This window comes from Hemicordylus capensis, chromosome 1 (genome assembly GCF_027244095.1).
Source record: "Hemicordylus capensis ecotype Gifberg chromosome 1, rHemCap1.1.pri, whole genome shotgun sequence".
Lineage (NCBI taxonomy): Eukaryota > Metazoa > Chordata > Lepidosauria > Squamata > Cordylidae > Hemicordylus > Hemicordylus capensis.
Window position 1 is genome coordinate 169,929,978 of NC_069657.1, and position 17,874 is coordinate 169,947,851.

A 17,874-nucleotide genomic window follows, 5' to 3' on the forward strand; every position below is an offset into this window, starting at 1 on the left:
ACCAATTGCAGGGGAGCAACCACAGGAGAGAAGGAATGCACATACCTCTTGCCTGTGGGCTCCCCAGATATATCTGGTGGGCCACGGTGTGAAACAGGATGCTGGACTAGATGGGCCTTGTGCCTGATCCAACAGGGCTGTTCTTATTTTCTTAACAGGGAACACTTCCTACTTTTTCAGGGGTAGGCATGAGGGTCCATTGAGATAGTCTGGCACATCTCTGATGCAGCCCATGGCACTAGCCAATCTGAATTTGGGGTTTCCCCTCCAAACGCATGGTTCCTCCTCCTAAATAGGTTTTGACTAGAGTGGGTTTCCTTGTGGAAAAAGGATTAAAGATGTGCCTAGATGACCAAATCCACATAGTGAAAAGCGGATGAGTTGACTCAGAATGCTTGGCAGGGGGCTGAAGTCTCAGACATCCTAGATAGAGCTGTTGAGCTAAGTCAGAGATCTGGGTTCATCATTCTCTTTAAAACTTTCACTGTCGTTTCACTGAACCTCTATCAGCTATTGACGTCTCTGGTGTTTTGAGTGGCTTTATATCCTCGTATGGTCAAGGTGAAGCTCTTTGGAACAGTGGCAGCTTAGGAACATAGGGACTTCTGATGTTAATCTTCAAGGAAGGCATCCAGAATTTGGGTAGTGGTTAGTTCAGTTCAGCAGGCTAGTGAACCTTCAGCTTTATGTTGAAGGCAGTATAGGACCTGTTTTCAGCCTTAATTTGATGTGTAACAGATGGTCCTGTTTTCTCTTGATGTCTGTAGAGAGATCATTTTTAGGATGTTTGTGATTTGTATGAAATACCTCAATGTCGGAGAAAACTGATTTGCTATAATGTTTACAGAGCTGAATGCCATATGTCTTTCTGGGGATTCTCAGAGTGCACTACAAAGACAATTTTGTCAGTACTGTAGGACAGGCTCCTCTGCCTGTTGGCAGCATAATCCCATGTACCACAGAAGCCCAGCATCTGCTAAAACATGAGACAGAGTATGCCTGTATCGGAGGTATGGAAAAGGATGACCTGGCCTTCTGGCTTGGATGTGTGCTTGAACGTCCAGTCTAGGTCATATGGGTGAGTGGAATGAGGGGTTCTCCAAATCTGCTTCAATTAAGAGAGCCTTCTGTCTGTCTCATAAGAACAGCCCTGCTGGATCAGGCCCAAGGCCCATCTAATCCAGCATCCTGTTTCATAAAGTGGCCCACCAGATGCCGCTGGAAGCCTACATGCAGGAGTTGAGGGCATGACCTCTCTCCTGCTGTTATTCCTCTGCAACTGGTAAGTAACTAGAGACTTACTTACCTCCAAGTAAGTCTGCCAGTCTTTCTCTCAAATGCGGCACTACTCATAGAAACCAAAGTGTGTTTGTTTGGGGTGCGGTGGGGGGAATTGTTCAGTTCTTCACCATGCACTCTCTGAGAAGCAGGATTTTATCTTAAGTATCATGACTGGCCCACTCATGAGACTTGGCTGTGGAAGGCAGTAGATTGCTCACCACTTCCAGCTACATTGGCAGGCTCAACACTTGCTGCATGAGTGCACATGTACTGCAACTGCCTTCTTCCTCCCTCCCACTCATCCCACAACTGCCCTGCCTTTTCAAAAGGCACAAGGTGGCGCAGAGGAACCCAAAGGAAGTGCATTTGTTGCTTCTTTAGAACCTCACTAGGGTTGCCAACCATCTGGGATTATGCGAGACGTCTCACACTTCGAGGGGGAAATGGTTGTCCTATCAGACACCATTTACCCCATTTTTTTGGCTCCACTGTGGAGATTGCAGCGAATTTTCAGTCTCTGAGAAGGAGTGGTGCGGGCAGGCAGGGTGGCGAGCCGAGGGGAGGCAGGAAGCACACATTAAGTTGCTGCCTTTTTTGGGAAGGAGGCGTTAGAAGCGGAACTGAAGGCAGAGGTGAAACCCATTGGCAGCTCTCGCGCTGCTGCTGGCTGTAGCGAGGAATGCAGTGGGTAGCAGCCTCAAGTGCTGTGGGTACTGCTGCCTTAAAGCAAGTGTCCCCAAGTGCCGGGATGGGGGTGAGCGAGCAAGGTCTTTGCTAACTGAGCAGAGAGGCACCTTTTAAAAATGATGATTCTCTTATATTCAGCAGGAGGAGAGCAAATGGCCCTATCCATTCCCAGCACAGCCTCTTTCCAGCGCCTGTTGCTAGTATCTGCCTTATGTTTCTTTTAGATTGTGAGCCCTTTCGGGATGGGAGACCATCTTATTTATGTATGCATTTTTCCTATGTAAATGCTTTGAGTACTTTGGTTGAAGAGCGGTATATAAATATTCGTAGTAGTAGTATTCTGTCAACACAATCTTATTTGTTTGTTAAGAGAGCGCCTTCTTTTACATGATCCTCACCGCACGTTAAGGTCATCTGAGGAGGTCTGTCTCCAGTTGCCACCAGTTCATCTGGTGGCGACGCAGAGGCGGGCCTTCTCTGTAGCTGCTCCTGGGTTGTAGAATGCACTCTTGGCAGAAATCCGTAATTTGAGATCATTGCTGTCTTTCAAGAGAGCCCTTAAAACTACTTATTTGGCCTGGCCTTCCAGAGTTTTAAATGATTAATTGTTTTAAACTGTTTTAAATTGTTCCCCTGATTTTCAGGGCTTTTAGCTGTTTTATTGGTTTTATTGTGTTTTAATAGTTTGATTTTAATTGTTAATTTGTTTTTAATTGTTTTTATCATGTTGTGAACCGGCCTGAGCTGTACTGGAAGGGCGGTATATAGATCTAATTAATTAATTAATTAATTAATTAATTTCTCTGTGTAAACCGGCCTGAGCCATTTTTGGAAGGGCAGTATATAGATCTAATTAATTAATTAATTAATTAATTTCTCTGTGTAAACCGGCCTGAGCCATTTTTGGAAGGGCGGTGTAGAAATCAAATCAAAGAAAGAAAGAGAAAGAAAGGCAACCCTGTTCCTCACTCTCTGCCTTTTTGGAGAGGCAGGGTGGAATGGAGGAGTGGCACCCCCAGCTTCCACCACCACCTCCAATTAAGGGAAACTGAACTATCAGCAGGGAGGGAGAGATGTGCTGGGGTGGGGGCAGAACAATGATTTGCCGCATTGCCTAAAGGGTTGGAAGGACTCGGTCTGAACCTGGGGCCTGTACAGTAGCACCTGGAGGAAAATGAGTTGAAATATGCTTGGCCTGCACTCTGGCATTTGACAGCTTGCAGGGGTTTCAGTAAAGGTCTAGATCATTTGGATTTCCGCATGCACGCTTGCATATGGTGTTGCATAGTAAACATTTGGGAGAATGAGAGTTGGGTAATAAGCCACTGTATTTTAAACCCAGCAGCAATCATTTAGGTAAAAAGACTGCTAGAGATGGTGCAGTGGTTAGACTGCTGGACTAGGACCAGGAAGACCTGAGTTCGAATCCCCATTCAGTCATGATACTAGCTGGGTAACTCTGGGCCAGTCACTTCTCTCTCAGCCTAACCTACTTCACAGGGTTGTTGTGAGGTGAAACCCTAGTATGTAGTACACCGCTCTGGGCTCCTTGGAGGAAGAGCGGGACATAAATGAAAAAAATAAAATAAAAGGCAAATTATGAATAGGACTCACAGTAAAGGATACTGCTAAAAGCTATGTGAAAACCATGATATGTGTATAATCTCTCTGAGAGCCTTTGTCTTAACCCTTATTCACATGTTGTGTGAAATTCACTTACAATCTAGCCGTGTTCAGGCATTAACAAAACTGGGTATGCAGTACTTGCAGTGTCCATAAGAGTGCACTTTCAAGCCCACCCTTGCACTGATGCACTCTGAAGCCCCACTACATTTGTCTGCAGAGACACACACTGTACTCATGTAGAAATTATTTCTGCGATTGGGATGCAGGGTCACCCCAGCCCTCTGGTCATGGGAAGAACTCTCCAAAAAGTACAGTGTTCGACTGCAGAGGCGACTGCTGTGAATGGAGGGAGTGGGGTTTCTGTGCATTGGGGTGGGAGTTGCAGTCCTGGGGCTGCTGTACATAAGGTTTGATAATACCTAAACAGCATACATACCTAAAGAGCTGGTCTTTTGGTAGCAAGCATGACTTGTCCCTTTAGCTAAGCAGGGTCCGCCCTGGTTGCATATGAAAGGGAGACAGTGTGAGCACTGTAAGATATTCCCCTCAGGGGATGGAACCGCTCTGGGAAGAGCAGAAGGTTCCAAGTTCCCTCCCTGGCATCTCTAAGATAGGGCTGAGAGAGATTCCTGCCTGCAACCTTGGAGAAGCTGCTGCCAGTCTGTGAAGACAATACTTAGATAGATGGACCAATGGTCTGACTCAGTATATGGCAGCTTCCTATATGTTACATTCAGTGCACATACAGTAGTACACTATCTATACTGTGCTTTTGTGGGGCCTCTTCCCAGGTTCATTCTATAGTCAGAATGAACACACAGTCATATACATGTGTGTAGATACCTGAATGCACATACAGCATAATGTCTGGTTACAAGGCTGTTGGTTTTTTCTCTTTGTAAAAGTGAACTGGTGTTTCAAAACAGTACTGTTATTACATATGGGAAAGGGGATAATAACTTGGAATTTCAACTTTTTGTGAAGTGGACAGCAAAATGATACACAAAAAATTAAAGTTGACCCCAGTAGGACCAGAATTTCTCAAAGTCAAGTCGTAAGGGGGAAATGGATTGTTGTCTGACCCCAACTTTCAACTCCACTTTGTCTATAGCCACCCAAAGTGAGAAATGGTATATTAGCAAGGTTATTGCTTATCAGGTGTGTTTCGTTTTTTCTCTCGGTCATCGGCTCTTGGGGCCATCCATCTTCTTCAGCAATGGGACTGCTGCAGTGTGCTGTGGGAAAGAAACTGTACTAAAATGCTGAGAACTCTTCCGTTGGTGCGATTTTGACAGATCATACAGAATTGCAGTTCCTAAGGCAGCAGCCCTTGAGCTCTTCTTGGTGGAAAGGCAGAACCTCTGCTGACATAACCTTTAATGTCCAGGGAAAATTCTTAGCTTCCACCCTCCCAGGGATCCAGTTAGGTCTACTGTTCCATTGTTGTTTGACAACAACTCACACACTCCTTTTTAAAAATGCTCTTTTTGTCTTCTCTTCCCCACCCTCATCCCTGACAAGATTTCAGGATTCTTAAACTGTAAGCCATATATAAGCCTGTAAGTAAGCCTTTGCAAAGAACCAAGTACTAGAATGTTTGAGTGTTGTACAACTGAATGCGGCCTGATCTTTCTGGTATTACCTCCTTCCCCACCTTCATACTGATTTTCCTCCTCCCAAACAGCACCACAGGTACTGCTTTAAAAAGCAAAAAGCAGTATTTGTTTTGAATATCTCTTTAGATATTCTAAGCTAACATGTCCATATTGTAGGAGAACTTGAAAGCCATCATTTTTATTTGGGAGTGAAGTAGTATAAAATCAAGATGAAGGGGAAGAGCATGATTATTGAAGGATCAGCACCCATGGTAGAAAACACAAATGTAAAAGACGATTGATTTGTGTAACTGGGTTGGAGTTTGCAAGAAGAGTTTCTCATTGGGCTGTTAAGCATGTTTTTAAAAAGAGAGCAGAATTCCTTTCCAAACTATAAGTCTGAATTCTATTTAATGATTTTTAAATAAAAGAATTAAGGACACTGTACCATATTGGCTGTGCTTGTGTTAGCACTTTATAAACTTTACAGGGTTTTTTAAATCTCTGAACACTGCAAAGTTGTATACAAGCTGTAGAAACATGATTTACAGTTCTTGCCTCCTAAATCTTAATAGCCAAGAGCCAATACATTAGGCTGAGGGATAATGGCTTTCCTGAGACCAGTCAGTAGGCTGAATGGGCATTTGAATATGGATCTCATGAATCTTATTGTGAGCAGCTGCATCATTGTTCAGAAGTTGGATTTTAACTTGTGATAGGTGGTACCATTTTAGAGGTAGAGGGGGCAGCCTTAGTTTGGGTGGTCATGCAACTCCTTTACCAGTGTCGGCTGAATGGATGGAAAGGAAGGCAAACCAGGCAGGGCCTGTTTAGCACTTGTCTGAGTGTGTTAATTCTTGTAAACCATGAGCAACGTCTTCTAAAAAGTGAGTGACTTGTTTGCAAACAGAATTGTGGAAGAATGGAAACTTTCTCTCTCTTAACAGCTCAGCCTTTGAGCTATGCAGTTTGCATTTCCTCAAGGGATGGTTCACCCTGTAATTCATGGTCACCATGAAATTGCTTTCTCTCTGCTGTGCACACTGGTAAATTGACTAATGCCTTATACAGTCAGTGCATAAAGTTTAATACAAACTCTCTTTTATTGTGCTCACCATTCAGCGGCCAGCGCAGTCTTTTGGACAGACAGGAAAAAGGTCAAAGGTACAGTAGACATGTGTGCTGGCATGCTAAGGAAGTCTTCATGCTTGATGAAGCCTTGCTATTTTGTGACAATATGTAATGGCTTGAGTTTTGTTCTTCATTTCTTTGGCAATAAAGTTTTTTTTGTTTTGGGCTTTTGTTTTTGCCTAATTGTTTGCTTTTTGTGCTTTGCCTTTATATTTCTGGTGGCTTCTTGTTGCTGAAGAGAGGAAATAGTGCTGCTTTTTGCTTAACTTTTTTTTCATTAATTGAAGTTGCTTTCTGCTGATATGACGACCAATGTCAAAGCTTTAACTGCTTGTTCTTTTGCCTTCTGAAAATGAATGTGTATTGAAAGTAGTTAGCATTCGATTGTGAGCAGTGTTGTTATGCGCTTGGCAGAAAGCTAAATTGAAGAAAACCTCTGTGAACTGTAGATTTTTAATTATAAATACTTTTCTTTAGTCAAGTACAAAGTTAAAGCTAGTTCGGAGCCTGGCTGTGTGTGAAGAATCTCCTCCACCTCCCACAGCTGAAATTTCACAGGACATCCAGGTAAAAAACAAAACCCACCTGAGACCTCAGAAACGTGGTATTGTATTTGTTTTACAAGAAAAGGGCATGGAAGTTTTTAGTTCTTTGATATGCAAGCAACTAGCAAAAGAGTTTGTGCATGTGGATGCACAGTGGTGAACCTGTGTGCATAGACAATCACATGGTAGAGTTCTGAATCTTTCTCTTGAGAACTAAAAATACTTTGACTGGAATACAGTTTGCCCACTATGATTCTGTGTCTGGTATGGCTCACCTAAGTTGATGGGTAGAAGAAAATGTATTGTTATTTTGACTGAGATATATGCTATATGACTTTTTTTAATGTCTCCTCAAGTTTTGCAACGTTTATGTGACTAATATTGAAGGTTTAGCACTGCAATTGCAAGAAAATGACTTGCAATTGTGGTAACTTTAGGAAATATTCTTTGATGTTGAAGCAATAATATTGATAAGTTTGAATTGCTTCTTCACTTGAAGTGTTTCCCTTGATATCAGTGTGAGACCTTATCAGCCCATCTTTTTTGTCTTGCGTGATCAATACTGCAGGGTCCTACCTGTATGTCATCTTGGCTGAGTCACCAGCAGATGTTGTTGCATTGTAGGGCTTTGCTGTCATCTTTGAGTGGTTGCTTTTTTATCAAAAAAAGAAAAGGAAGCATACACACATTTCCTGTTAACAATCCCCATGTCTGAAATGTGTACATGTATCCCTTACTGCTTTTTCCTGACAGTGTGAAATAGCTTTGTTGATTGAGACTGAAGGCAGATTGGAGTATCTGATGAGGCAAACAAGAGAACTAAGCAATATGTCATGTGGGTTTGCCCACTCAGCTGTCACAGCCTTGGGGAAATGCAGCTGCAAACCCCTGAAAGCTAGGAAAGCCCTCAAGAAAGCGAGTGTGTCTGGTGAGGGTAGGTCGCAGTCTGGCAGCAGCAGGGCAGGAGTACTCACTGGCAGTGTGAGCCAGGCAAGAGTCTAGGAAACACGGAAAAGTTTTGGGATGTTGGGCAAGAGCCTGGACTAAGGCCCTCAGTAGATGAGCTATTGAACCAGCATCTTCCACTGGGAGTCTGAAGCTTTGAGCCTTCTTGGGTCCTCCCAGAGCTAATGTCCCACAGCTGGCTTGTAATCAGTCCTCCTTCTGAGTAGATGTCTCCTCTTGAGTAGTCCTTTTGTAGTTAAGCTGGCGAGCTGCCAATCTGGAATTTTTCTGCCACTGCGGCAGTTTGAGCCTGGCTCGATGTCGTTGCCTCTCGGGTTCTGCTGGAAGTGAAAGGGGAGAATTCCTCAGTGGGAGTTCAGCAGAGGTTCCATCACACTGTGATGGGTGAGTCTCCTTAGGAAATGCTCACTCACTGGGGTTATGTTCTGGGGAGTCAATTGACGAAGGGGTTTCTGGGTCCTGTTGGGTTTCTTCCCTCTCTTCCTGTTCCTGAGTGTTCTCAGGGAACTCTTGAGGGTGCTGCTCACCTGCAGCTTCTGCTGGATCAGGGCTGGTGTCTAGAATGGGTATCAGAAGTCCCTCTCCTGATCGCAGAGTCCGGACCTTCCTCGTCTGGGGAAATGTTGGAGATAATTCCGATACAATATGGGGGACAATTGGCTCTTGTGTGGCTTCAGGATGTGCTCTAATTGGTTTTAATTTGAAAAATATTTATTTTCCAGGTGTTCTTTAAAAGGTGGCCCTTGTGTTGCAGTGCTGATAAAGTCTGCAGTGCTGTGGGCATGAATATGCTGTTGCAAAAAAACGTAAATACTTCAGATAGTATGCCTGGACTACAAAAGTGCTATTTAGATTGGAAACACGTCACTTAACTGTCAGCAATGTGTTTCTGATCTAAGTGGCACTTCTGGAGTCTTTGAACTTTCTTGCACAAGGCCTTCAGCAATTAGATGCCTGCAGCAATGGCACAGACCTCTAAAACTGTGTTAAAGTGTGGTGCCGTCTTGCTAGTTTTATTTTTAAGTGTCATGTTAGACAGATAGTTTGTACACATTTCAAAACTGGTTTTAAGTTGTTGAAACTGGTTGAAGAGAGGACCTTAACCTAGGGCCTGACAAATCCCAGGCACAAGGGAGTCATGGTATGAGTCGGAAGGGACCTTGGCAGGCTGCAAGTCCAAACCCCAGCACAGTACTGTCCTGAGAAGGGGCTTCCAAATGATCAGACTTTTGAAACTGCCCTTCTGTTTGTTCAGTTTGCATTAATTTTAGACCCTTGTCTTAATTTTTGGCATATATATGCTTATAAATCTGGGAGCAATTTCAAAATCACACAGTTCAGCTTGTTCAGCCTCATCAAGGGGCTGAAAGGACCAGGAAAGCATCAAATTTGCATCTTTTATTTTTCCATAGCCAACAAGATAAAAGTCTACCTGCACTGGGCGTGCTGTACTGTTGCACAAAGTTCAGTCCTCAAACCACTTAATCTAGTGCAACTGCTTCAGAGTAGCTGATCTAAAAATGGTACCATCGCTGAACTTCGTATTAATTTTTCAGCTCCCTTGTTGTTAAAGCAGAGATAGTTGCAGAAAGAAATGGTGACTATTTTGGCACCAAGTCATTTGAGAGAATCTTTATAAGAGCCTGTAGCAGATTTAATCCACATGATTGATTAAGTGCCGTCAAGTCGGTGTCAACTCGTAGCGAACATATAGATAGATAATCTATGTGATCATCTAGCGACCACATCTCTCCAGGATGATCTGTCTTCAACTTGGCCTTTAAAGTCTCTCAGTGGTGGATTCATTGTTGTCATGATCGAGTCCATCCACCTTGCTGCTGGTCTTTCTCTTCTCTTTCCTTCAACTATTCCCAGCGTTATGGACAGCATTATAGAGAGCTGGGTTTTTGCATAATGTGTCCAAAGTATGATAGTTTGAGCCTGGTCATTTGTGCCTCAAGTGAAAATTCTGGATTGATTTGTTCTATGATCTATTTGTTAGTTTCCCTGGCTGTCCATGGTATCCTCAAAAGTCTTCTCCAGCACCAGAGTTCAAACGCATCAATACTTTTTCTGTCTTGTTTCTTCAAGGTCGAGCTTTCTTATCCATAAAGTGTCATGGGGAAAATAACTGTCCAAACTATTCTAATCTTTGTAGGTATAGATGCATCAGGGCATCTAAATATCCTTTCCAAGGACTTCATTGCAACCCTACCCAGTGCTAGTCTGCGACTTGCTAGTCTTGACAGCTGGATCCTTTACTGCTGATGGTTGATCCTAAAAGGCAGAAGCTGTCCACCACTTCAGTGTCTTCATTATCATTTCTGAGGCTGGTTGCTGAACCTGTTGTCATCTGTTTAGTCATCTTTACATTTAGTCGTAGTCCCATTTTTTCACATTGCTCCTTGACTCTCTTTACTAGAGCTTGCAGATCATCCTCATTCTCAGCTATCAGAGTGGTGTCATCAGTGTAGTGCAGGTTATTTATGTTCCTTCCTCCAACTTTAAAACCATGCTCATCTTCTTCCAATCCATCTTCTCTCAGTGAGGAGAAGAAAAATGTCGAATCATCCCCATTCTTTCTGAACAAAGGCTGCTCCCCAAAAACGTTCCTGTACTTAGTAGCTTATTTGCTGCCACCACCACCCCTCGACTTGGGTAGAATTCCAAGGGAAACTCGCCTTCTCTTACTACAGGTCGAGAATCCTTTATCTGGACTGCTTGGGACCAGAGGTGTTCCGGATTCTGGATTTTTCTGGATTTCTGAATATTTTCATAAATGAGATACCTTGCGCATGAAAGGTTACTGATAGTTTTTTTTTTTTAAAGGTTTTATTTAATATACTGTATACTATACTCCTCCTTCCCCTCTCTGACCGGCTTGAGAAGCATGTGAGTGGCAGTGCGATCCCATTCACAAAACTGGCTTGGCTCTGCCTCAGAGGAGGGCTCTTCTCAGTGGCTGAAGCCAGCGTTCCCTCTTTCTCTTCTCATCTGTTTCTGTTTGTGTTTATTCTGCTAGATCTTTACTCATCTGTGTGCCTGTTATCTCCTAAACTCTTATGCATATATACCTTTAAAAAAACAAACCTCCTTTCATCTTCCCCCCTCCTCCCCACCCTTTCCTTTCCCTCCTGCTGTGAGCGAAGCTTGAGAAGGCAGTAAACAAAAGGTAGATAGCAAAGCCTGAGGGGAAGAGATAAGGATCCCTAATGAGCTGAGGAATAAAGGGCTGTATCGCTCCTGCAAACTGGAGGAGGTTGAAGCTACACGCATTTTCTCTCTCTCTTGGCATGGTGTCCAGATTTGGGAGCTTTCCGGATCTCAGAAGTCCGGATAAAGGATTCCCGACCTGTATTAGAAAAGTACAAAAACATTCCATGTGTAAGCTTACACATGGTGAGAAAACTTGACAGTGGAGAACCATCAAATTGAGGTGTGTTTGCACCAGAGTAAATCCCTTTCCAGCCTCCCTTTCCTGAGTTAAAAAGCCACTCAAGGAGGCTGCTTAAAATAGCAAAGAACAAAAGAAAAAAGAGGGGGGGGGACTTTATTCAAAATACTACAGACAGTTTCCGTCTGAGGCTTTCTCATCTTTTAGTTACAGATAAAAATACACAGGAGATACAAGGCTCCTTCCAAAAACCGCTCCAGCTGATACTGGAGTGACACACTTTAAAAATCGTGGTTACCCTGTAGTAAAGAACATGGATGTAAGAAAATACAAAAGCATCCTTAAAAGTTTAGAGATATTTGCAGCGCCCTGGATGGGCACAGGCTATTGTTTCTCAGCTTAGTTACGTTACAGGCACACAGTCCTTGACCAGTTGCAAGGATATACAGAGTACACGAAAGGAAAATAAAAGTCTAACACAAACTGACTAACAAACTGTTCCCTATGCTAAACTCTCAGAAGCCAAAAGCCTTGGCTTCCTTCCCCCTTGAACTCACCCCAAACTCCAGGAGAGAATTCAAGCCCCTGCAGTCTTATCTTCCAAGAACTGCAGTCCTCCTTTCTGCAGCCATTTCCCTGACCACATGTCCTGCCACTAGCACAGCCAAGCTACAGCTGAACAAAGAAACCCAACCCCTCTCTGCCTGCCTCATGGCCCTCTAGGTTCCACTCACCTGGTGCTGATAGGCTAATCCCTGGAGGTCACCAGCCTTTCAGTCAGGACACGGTTCACTTCCAGTTCACTCCTTAGGGGAGGGGCTTATCAGAGGCTGGTCATTACAGAGCCATTAGTAAAGCATTTTATCATTATGGAAAGGCCGCCTTTTTAAAGCTGTAGGCCTTTAAAAAATACATTTTCTAGAATATATTGAAAGTGGGGGTCTTGCTTTCCTAATGTTTTGGAATATGTATGTGCGCTTGCCTGGTTAAGAGTCTGAGCTGTCCATTATAGCACTGGATAAATGGTACACCCATGAAGAAATATTCCTTTCTCATACCTGTTAACCACGAAGATATACAGATATACATGCTCATCCCATTAAGATTGATGTACACATTGAGGCTTCTTCATATGTATCACTTGGTGGATAATTAGAATGTGCATTTTAATTCGTATGTCACCTAGTCGCACTGTATTACTTCGTGGTATGTGCATCCCCATCCATATTATATTTCAATGAATCATACTGCTTTAATACATAATTCAAATTGGGTTGTGACCACAGTGGGGAGCTGCAGTTGGTCCTAGTTCATCAGCACATGTTGAAGTGTTAGATCATTTTGGGGTGGGGAGACATGCATGCAATTTAAAAATAGATTTAACACAGTATGTACTCAATTCATAATGTGTGGAGCAGCCTTTAGTGAGGCTGAAAATATTGTCTTAGACTTTATACTTTTCTGCAGGTTTTATTTTTTAAAAAATCAATGTTTGGTTTTAAAATTGGTTTTAAAATTGATTTTTAAAATTAAAATCCATTTTTAAAAAATCATAAATAAAGAACTTAGGTCAAAAAAATCATGAAAGTTAATCATAACTTCTCATTATATTCTCTGAACATGTTAACAGCAGTATATGGGGACGAGAGATAACAGACTTGATCAATCCTATTCTGCAGGTGGTGTATGTGGAGCACACACAGGCATTTGCCCCTCCCTGTAAAAGTGAAAAAACATTTGCCCATTCACACATTATGCTTAACACTCATACAACAAGTATACATGTACACAGGTACAGATCTGGGCTCAATACATGTTATGTGACTCCCAGTGTACAATTGCCGGATCTTTTCTCTGCCTACTACAGAGGTACAGTCATTCACATGTTATGCTGAGTACAGGTACAGAAGTAGACTTCCTATCTGTACCATGCATTTGAAGAGCCTGTATCCAGGTTCAGTTTTAAAATGAATACAGGTACAGTCATTCACTGAAGTGTACAGACAACTGTACACTTGTACAGTATAATGTCTGAATCGGGCTAAAGAAGGCCAATAAATGAATAGAGGTTTGAGGGAATGGTGTAGATCTGAGCAAGGAGGAGGAGTCTGGATATAAATGTAAGTGATGGAGTGGAATAGAAAGTGAAACCAAAAGTGAACAGAATTTATTAATGCAGTCCTGAGGAAACCTTTTCTGAGTGTATCCTCAGTTGTAGAAGGGAAACACCTACCATGGCAGCAGGCCGTAAGACCCCATTTGGGAATATTTTAATAAAGTTCCTGCACCGGTGGGCAAGATAGGATTGCATGCAAAATATAAACAGTGCAATGAAAAAATGCAAGGCCTGGTTTATTTATTTATTTTATTTTAATTTATTTATTCAATTTCTATACCACCCTTCCAAAAATGGCTCAGGTTGCCTGAACGAAACAGCAGTATGAGATTCGTGCACCTATTATAGTGCGTACCTACATGCCTTCTAAATACAAGACCTACATCTATCCCTGAGTATTAGATAACAGGAACTTTTGGAATGAGAATTATGAGGATTAAATAGAATCTTCATGATTAGTGATTTAAAAGATTAAAATCAAGTCCTTCTGTGAAGCTATTTAAATCATGATTTAAATCAAATCAACCCTGCTTTTCTGCAAAGAAAAACTGACTTATGAAATGAAGAACTCCGTGTGTGTGTTGTTTTTTAAATGAACAAAGCATGATAGAAGTCATTTAAACAGCTGCTTAAAGTAAACCTTTAAGTGCCTGTTTCACACATATACAACTGAACGCAACTATATTGCCACATTTTATTCTCATGTTGGATATAGGACCAAGTAGGATGTTCCTAGACTCAAAATAGTTGGAGATTACGGGAGGAGTAGTGATGGAGCTTTAAAAGGGGAGGGTTTTTTGTTAAATTTGTAGACTGTATATACAGAAGTGTGATAGAAGAGAGAGATTTAGAATCTGTCCTATGACACAATGACAAATCTGTTAGTTATTGTCAGGCTGGGGTCAGAGAAGATGGAAGAGGAAGCAACTGCACATCTTTAGTAGGGGAAAAGGGGAGGAATTGAAAGTTTTGTACAGTATTATGATGTAGGTGGTAGGGATAATACAGGAAAGTTGAAGTATTGTTTCATTGCTAAATGGCCTCTTTACCCTCTTGGCCAAGGTAACAGCTGTTCATGGGTGATTGTTATTTTGTTAGTTGGTGTTTTGTTTTTGAGCTAGCGGATCTGAAAGAGTTGTTTCCTTTAGCCATGGTTGTGTGTCTGCTGAGGTAAACTATATCCTAAGGGGATTGGGGTATCTATATAATTAATTCTCTTAGCCGGTGCATGCCGGCGGCGGAAATCTCGTGACACGCTGCAAGAGTTCCGGGAGAGTGAGGAGGAGAGGGGGGAGAAAGTGCCAGCGGTGACTGGCTGACGGAGGAGGGAGGGAGAGAAAGGCGGCAGTGGGGGGGGGGGAGAAAAGCGGCGGCAGGAGGGCAGAGTGGGGGGAGAGAATAGCAGCGGCGTGGGGGGGAGAGAAAAGCTGCAGCAGGCGGCCAGGAGGGAGAAAAAACGGCAGCGGTGGTTTCCTTCTTGGCCGCCCGCCACGGCTCTGTGCGGGGGGGGGGACGAACAGGAGGGGAAGGAGGGCTGGAGAGTGCAGGGCCAGAGGGAAGGGGAAGAGAGGAGAGACCAGGGCAGGTGGAAGAAGGAGGGGGAAACAGCTGGCCCCAAAGAGCTGCACAGATGCTCTGTGCGGGGTCGGCTAGTTAATGAATATTCTCCATTGTCTATCCTTTCAGTGGCCAACTAGGAGTCTTAATAGGTTTTTTGTTTGGTAATGCTCAGGGTATGCCTTCTCCTGGGCATGCTGTTATTTCCTTATGACATATACCAAATTTACTCAATTTAGCTTCTTATAAGGCACACTAGCTATTTTTTCTGGTGTTATTCATACCTGCACCCTTTGTATTGCAGCATGAGTTTCGTGAGATTCAATTTCTGCTTCTTTGAGAGACTCAGTTGGAGAACTCTTGTGCCATGTCTGTGTAGAAGTGGTATTGGGAAGAACTGCTTCCCCCCCTCTTTTTCTTTTCTGGATAAGTGATTATAAAGTTGGAGGAGACTTGGGCAGATCAAAAATTCCTACATTCAAACCCAATGAAGTAAATTGTGTGCATTTTAAAGCAAGCTATAGCAAGAACTTCTGTTAATCAAGAGAAGAACTAAAATATAGCACTGAGTTATGCTTTTGAAATACATTTTATACCTTGTCTTGGGAGAAAACAGCTCATCAAAGCAGAGGTATTTGTTGTTCATCCTCTAAAACAATACGGTTTTGCAATATGGGAATATTGTTTTTTCATAATGTTTTTAAGTTGCAGGAAGTATGGTAAGTTAAGAGGAAGTTAGATAAATGTTTGAACCCTGCTTAAGTTCTGGAACACCTCAAAGCTGAATGGGATCAAAAGGCTATGAAATCAAATGTATCGCCAAGCAGAACCCATCCACACAGGACCTCAACAAGAGCAGACCTCAAATGCTGTGTTGTCTTGAATTGTGCATGCCATCAGACTGTTGTAGTTAAAGTACTGAAGTTTCTTTAATAGACTGTAAACCAGGGGGTGAAATGGTCAAGCTGTGCAATGGTGTATGGTTTCTGCTGCCCAGTGGATTGGGTCCGCTTTTATTACTGGATAAAATAATAATGATGAACTTTGTTAGCCACTCCATTACAAATTGTTCTCTGGGCAGCTCACAACACAACATTCAAACATGAAGTAAAAACACACAACACATGAAATCACAACCCATCCGAAACCCCAGTACCTAACAATTTTAACTTTTTTCAAGTCCATTTTAAAAATCGAATTTAAAAATGAAAATTTAAAAGGCTTGAGTGAACAAAAAGGTCTTTACCTGGCATCTAAAAGAACAAAGTGACGAAGCTAGGTGAACCTCACTGGGGAGACTATTCCATAAATGGGGTGCCACCACCGAAAAGGCCTCCTCTCTAGTAGCCGCCTGCCTGGTAACCCAGTCCCAAGCCATTTGGGGCTTTAAAGGCGAAATCCAGCACTTTGAATTAAGCCATGGAAAATGGGAGCCAGTGCAGCTGACAAAGCACTGGCATAATATGGTTAAAGCATCCAGTCCCAGTTAATAATCTTGCAGCCCTGTCTTGTACCAGCTGAAGTTTCTGGACTGTTTTCAAAGGCAGCCCCAAATACAATGCATTAAAGTAATCTAAGCGAGAGGTTACCAGAGCATTAATAACTGTGGCCAAGCTATCTCTATCCAGGTAAGGTCACGGTTGGCGTATCAGCTGAAGCTTATAAAAGGTGCTCCAAGCCACAGAAACCAATTGAGCCTCTAGCGACAGTGATGGATTGATGAGCACCCCCAGACTGCGAATCTGGTCCTTCGGGGGAATGCAATCCCATCTAGAACAGGCTGAACATCATTTACCTAGACAGAAGAACCACTGACCAACAGTCTTGTCTGGATTGAATCTCAACTGGTTCTCCCTCATTCAGTTCATTGTTGCTCCCAATGAACTGCATTGATTCAGGACAGGCACTGCTTCAATTGTGTCTGATGAAAAAGAGAGATACAACTGAATGTCATCCGCATACTGATGACACCTCAGGCCAAATCTCCAGATGAACTCTCCCAGCAGTTTCATGTAAATGTTAAACAGCATAGAAGAAAGAATGGAACCCTCCAGAACTCCAAACCACAAATGCCAAGGGGTTGAGCAATAATCCCCTAGTACCACCTTTTGGAACTGGCCTCAAGGTAGAAGCATAACCACTTCCAAACAGTGCCTCCCACACCCAACTCAGCCAACCTATCCAAAAGGATACCATGGTCAGTGGTAGCAGAAGCCTCTGAGAGGTCCAAGAGAATTAACAGGGTTGCACTGCTCCCCCCCCCTTTTTTTTTTTTTGCAGGTCATCCCATAGGGTGACCAAAGCAGTTTATGTTCCAAAGCCAGGCCTGAAGCCTGATTGAAATGGATCTAGATAATAATTTTGCTCCAAGAATGTCTAGAGTTTGTCAGCCACTACATGCTCAAGCACCTTGCCCAGGAAGGGAGTATTGGCCACAGGCTTATAGTTTACATCCTCTGGGCCCAGACTAGGTTTCCTTAGGAGTGGTCAAATAATAGCTTCCTTCAGTGGAGCTGGGACCACTCCCTCTCTCAATGAGGCATCTAGAACCTGCTCGACCTGGATAAAAATTCCCTCCCTACTAGATTTAATGAGCCATTAAAGGCAAGAGAAGAGCATACATGTGGTCAGCCAAGCTCAACTAAACACCTTGTCCACGTCCTTGGGCACCAGTAATTGAAACTCCCCCAGCAAAACTGGACCAGGTGTTACTCTGGAAACCTCTTCCTGGACCGACACTGCATCAACTGTAGAGTCCAACTCATAGCAAATGTGAATGACTTTATCCTCATTGTGCTGTGCAAATGCATCACAGCGTGCTACCAAGGGTTCTAATACATCTTGTCTAGGTCCAGATTTCAAGAGGCCCTGCACCTCCCAGAAAAGCCCCCCTGGATGACATTCAGAGGATGCAACGATGGACCAAAAAAAGTTGCTTCTGTTCCATCACTGCCACAGAATAGGCTCTAACCTGTG

The 17,874-nt window shown here is 43.1% G+C and overlaps 1 protein-coding gene across 8 annotated transcripts in view; it reads left to right on the forward strand.

Moving 5' to 3' along the window:
* R3HDM1 (R3H domain containing 1) overlaps positions 1-17,874 on the forward strand; it is a 128,426-nt gene that overhangs the window by 50,940 nt on the left and 59,612 nt on the right. For 6 of the 8 annotated variants that reach the window (XM_053274181.1, XM_053274129.1, XM_053274163.1 and 3 more), the window contains exons 4-5: positions 6,312-6,353; positions 6,798-6,887. The exons of the other annotated variants lie outside the window; for them this stretch is intronic. In XM_053274181.1, the coding sequence (XP_053130156.1) occupies positions 6,312-6,353; positions 6,798-6,887 (132 nt within the window). The remainder of the gene's footprint in view (positions 1-6,311; positions 6,354-6,797; positions 6,888-17,874) is intronic. 8 annotated transcript variants of the gene reach the window in all.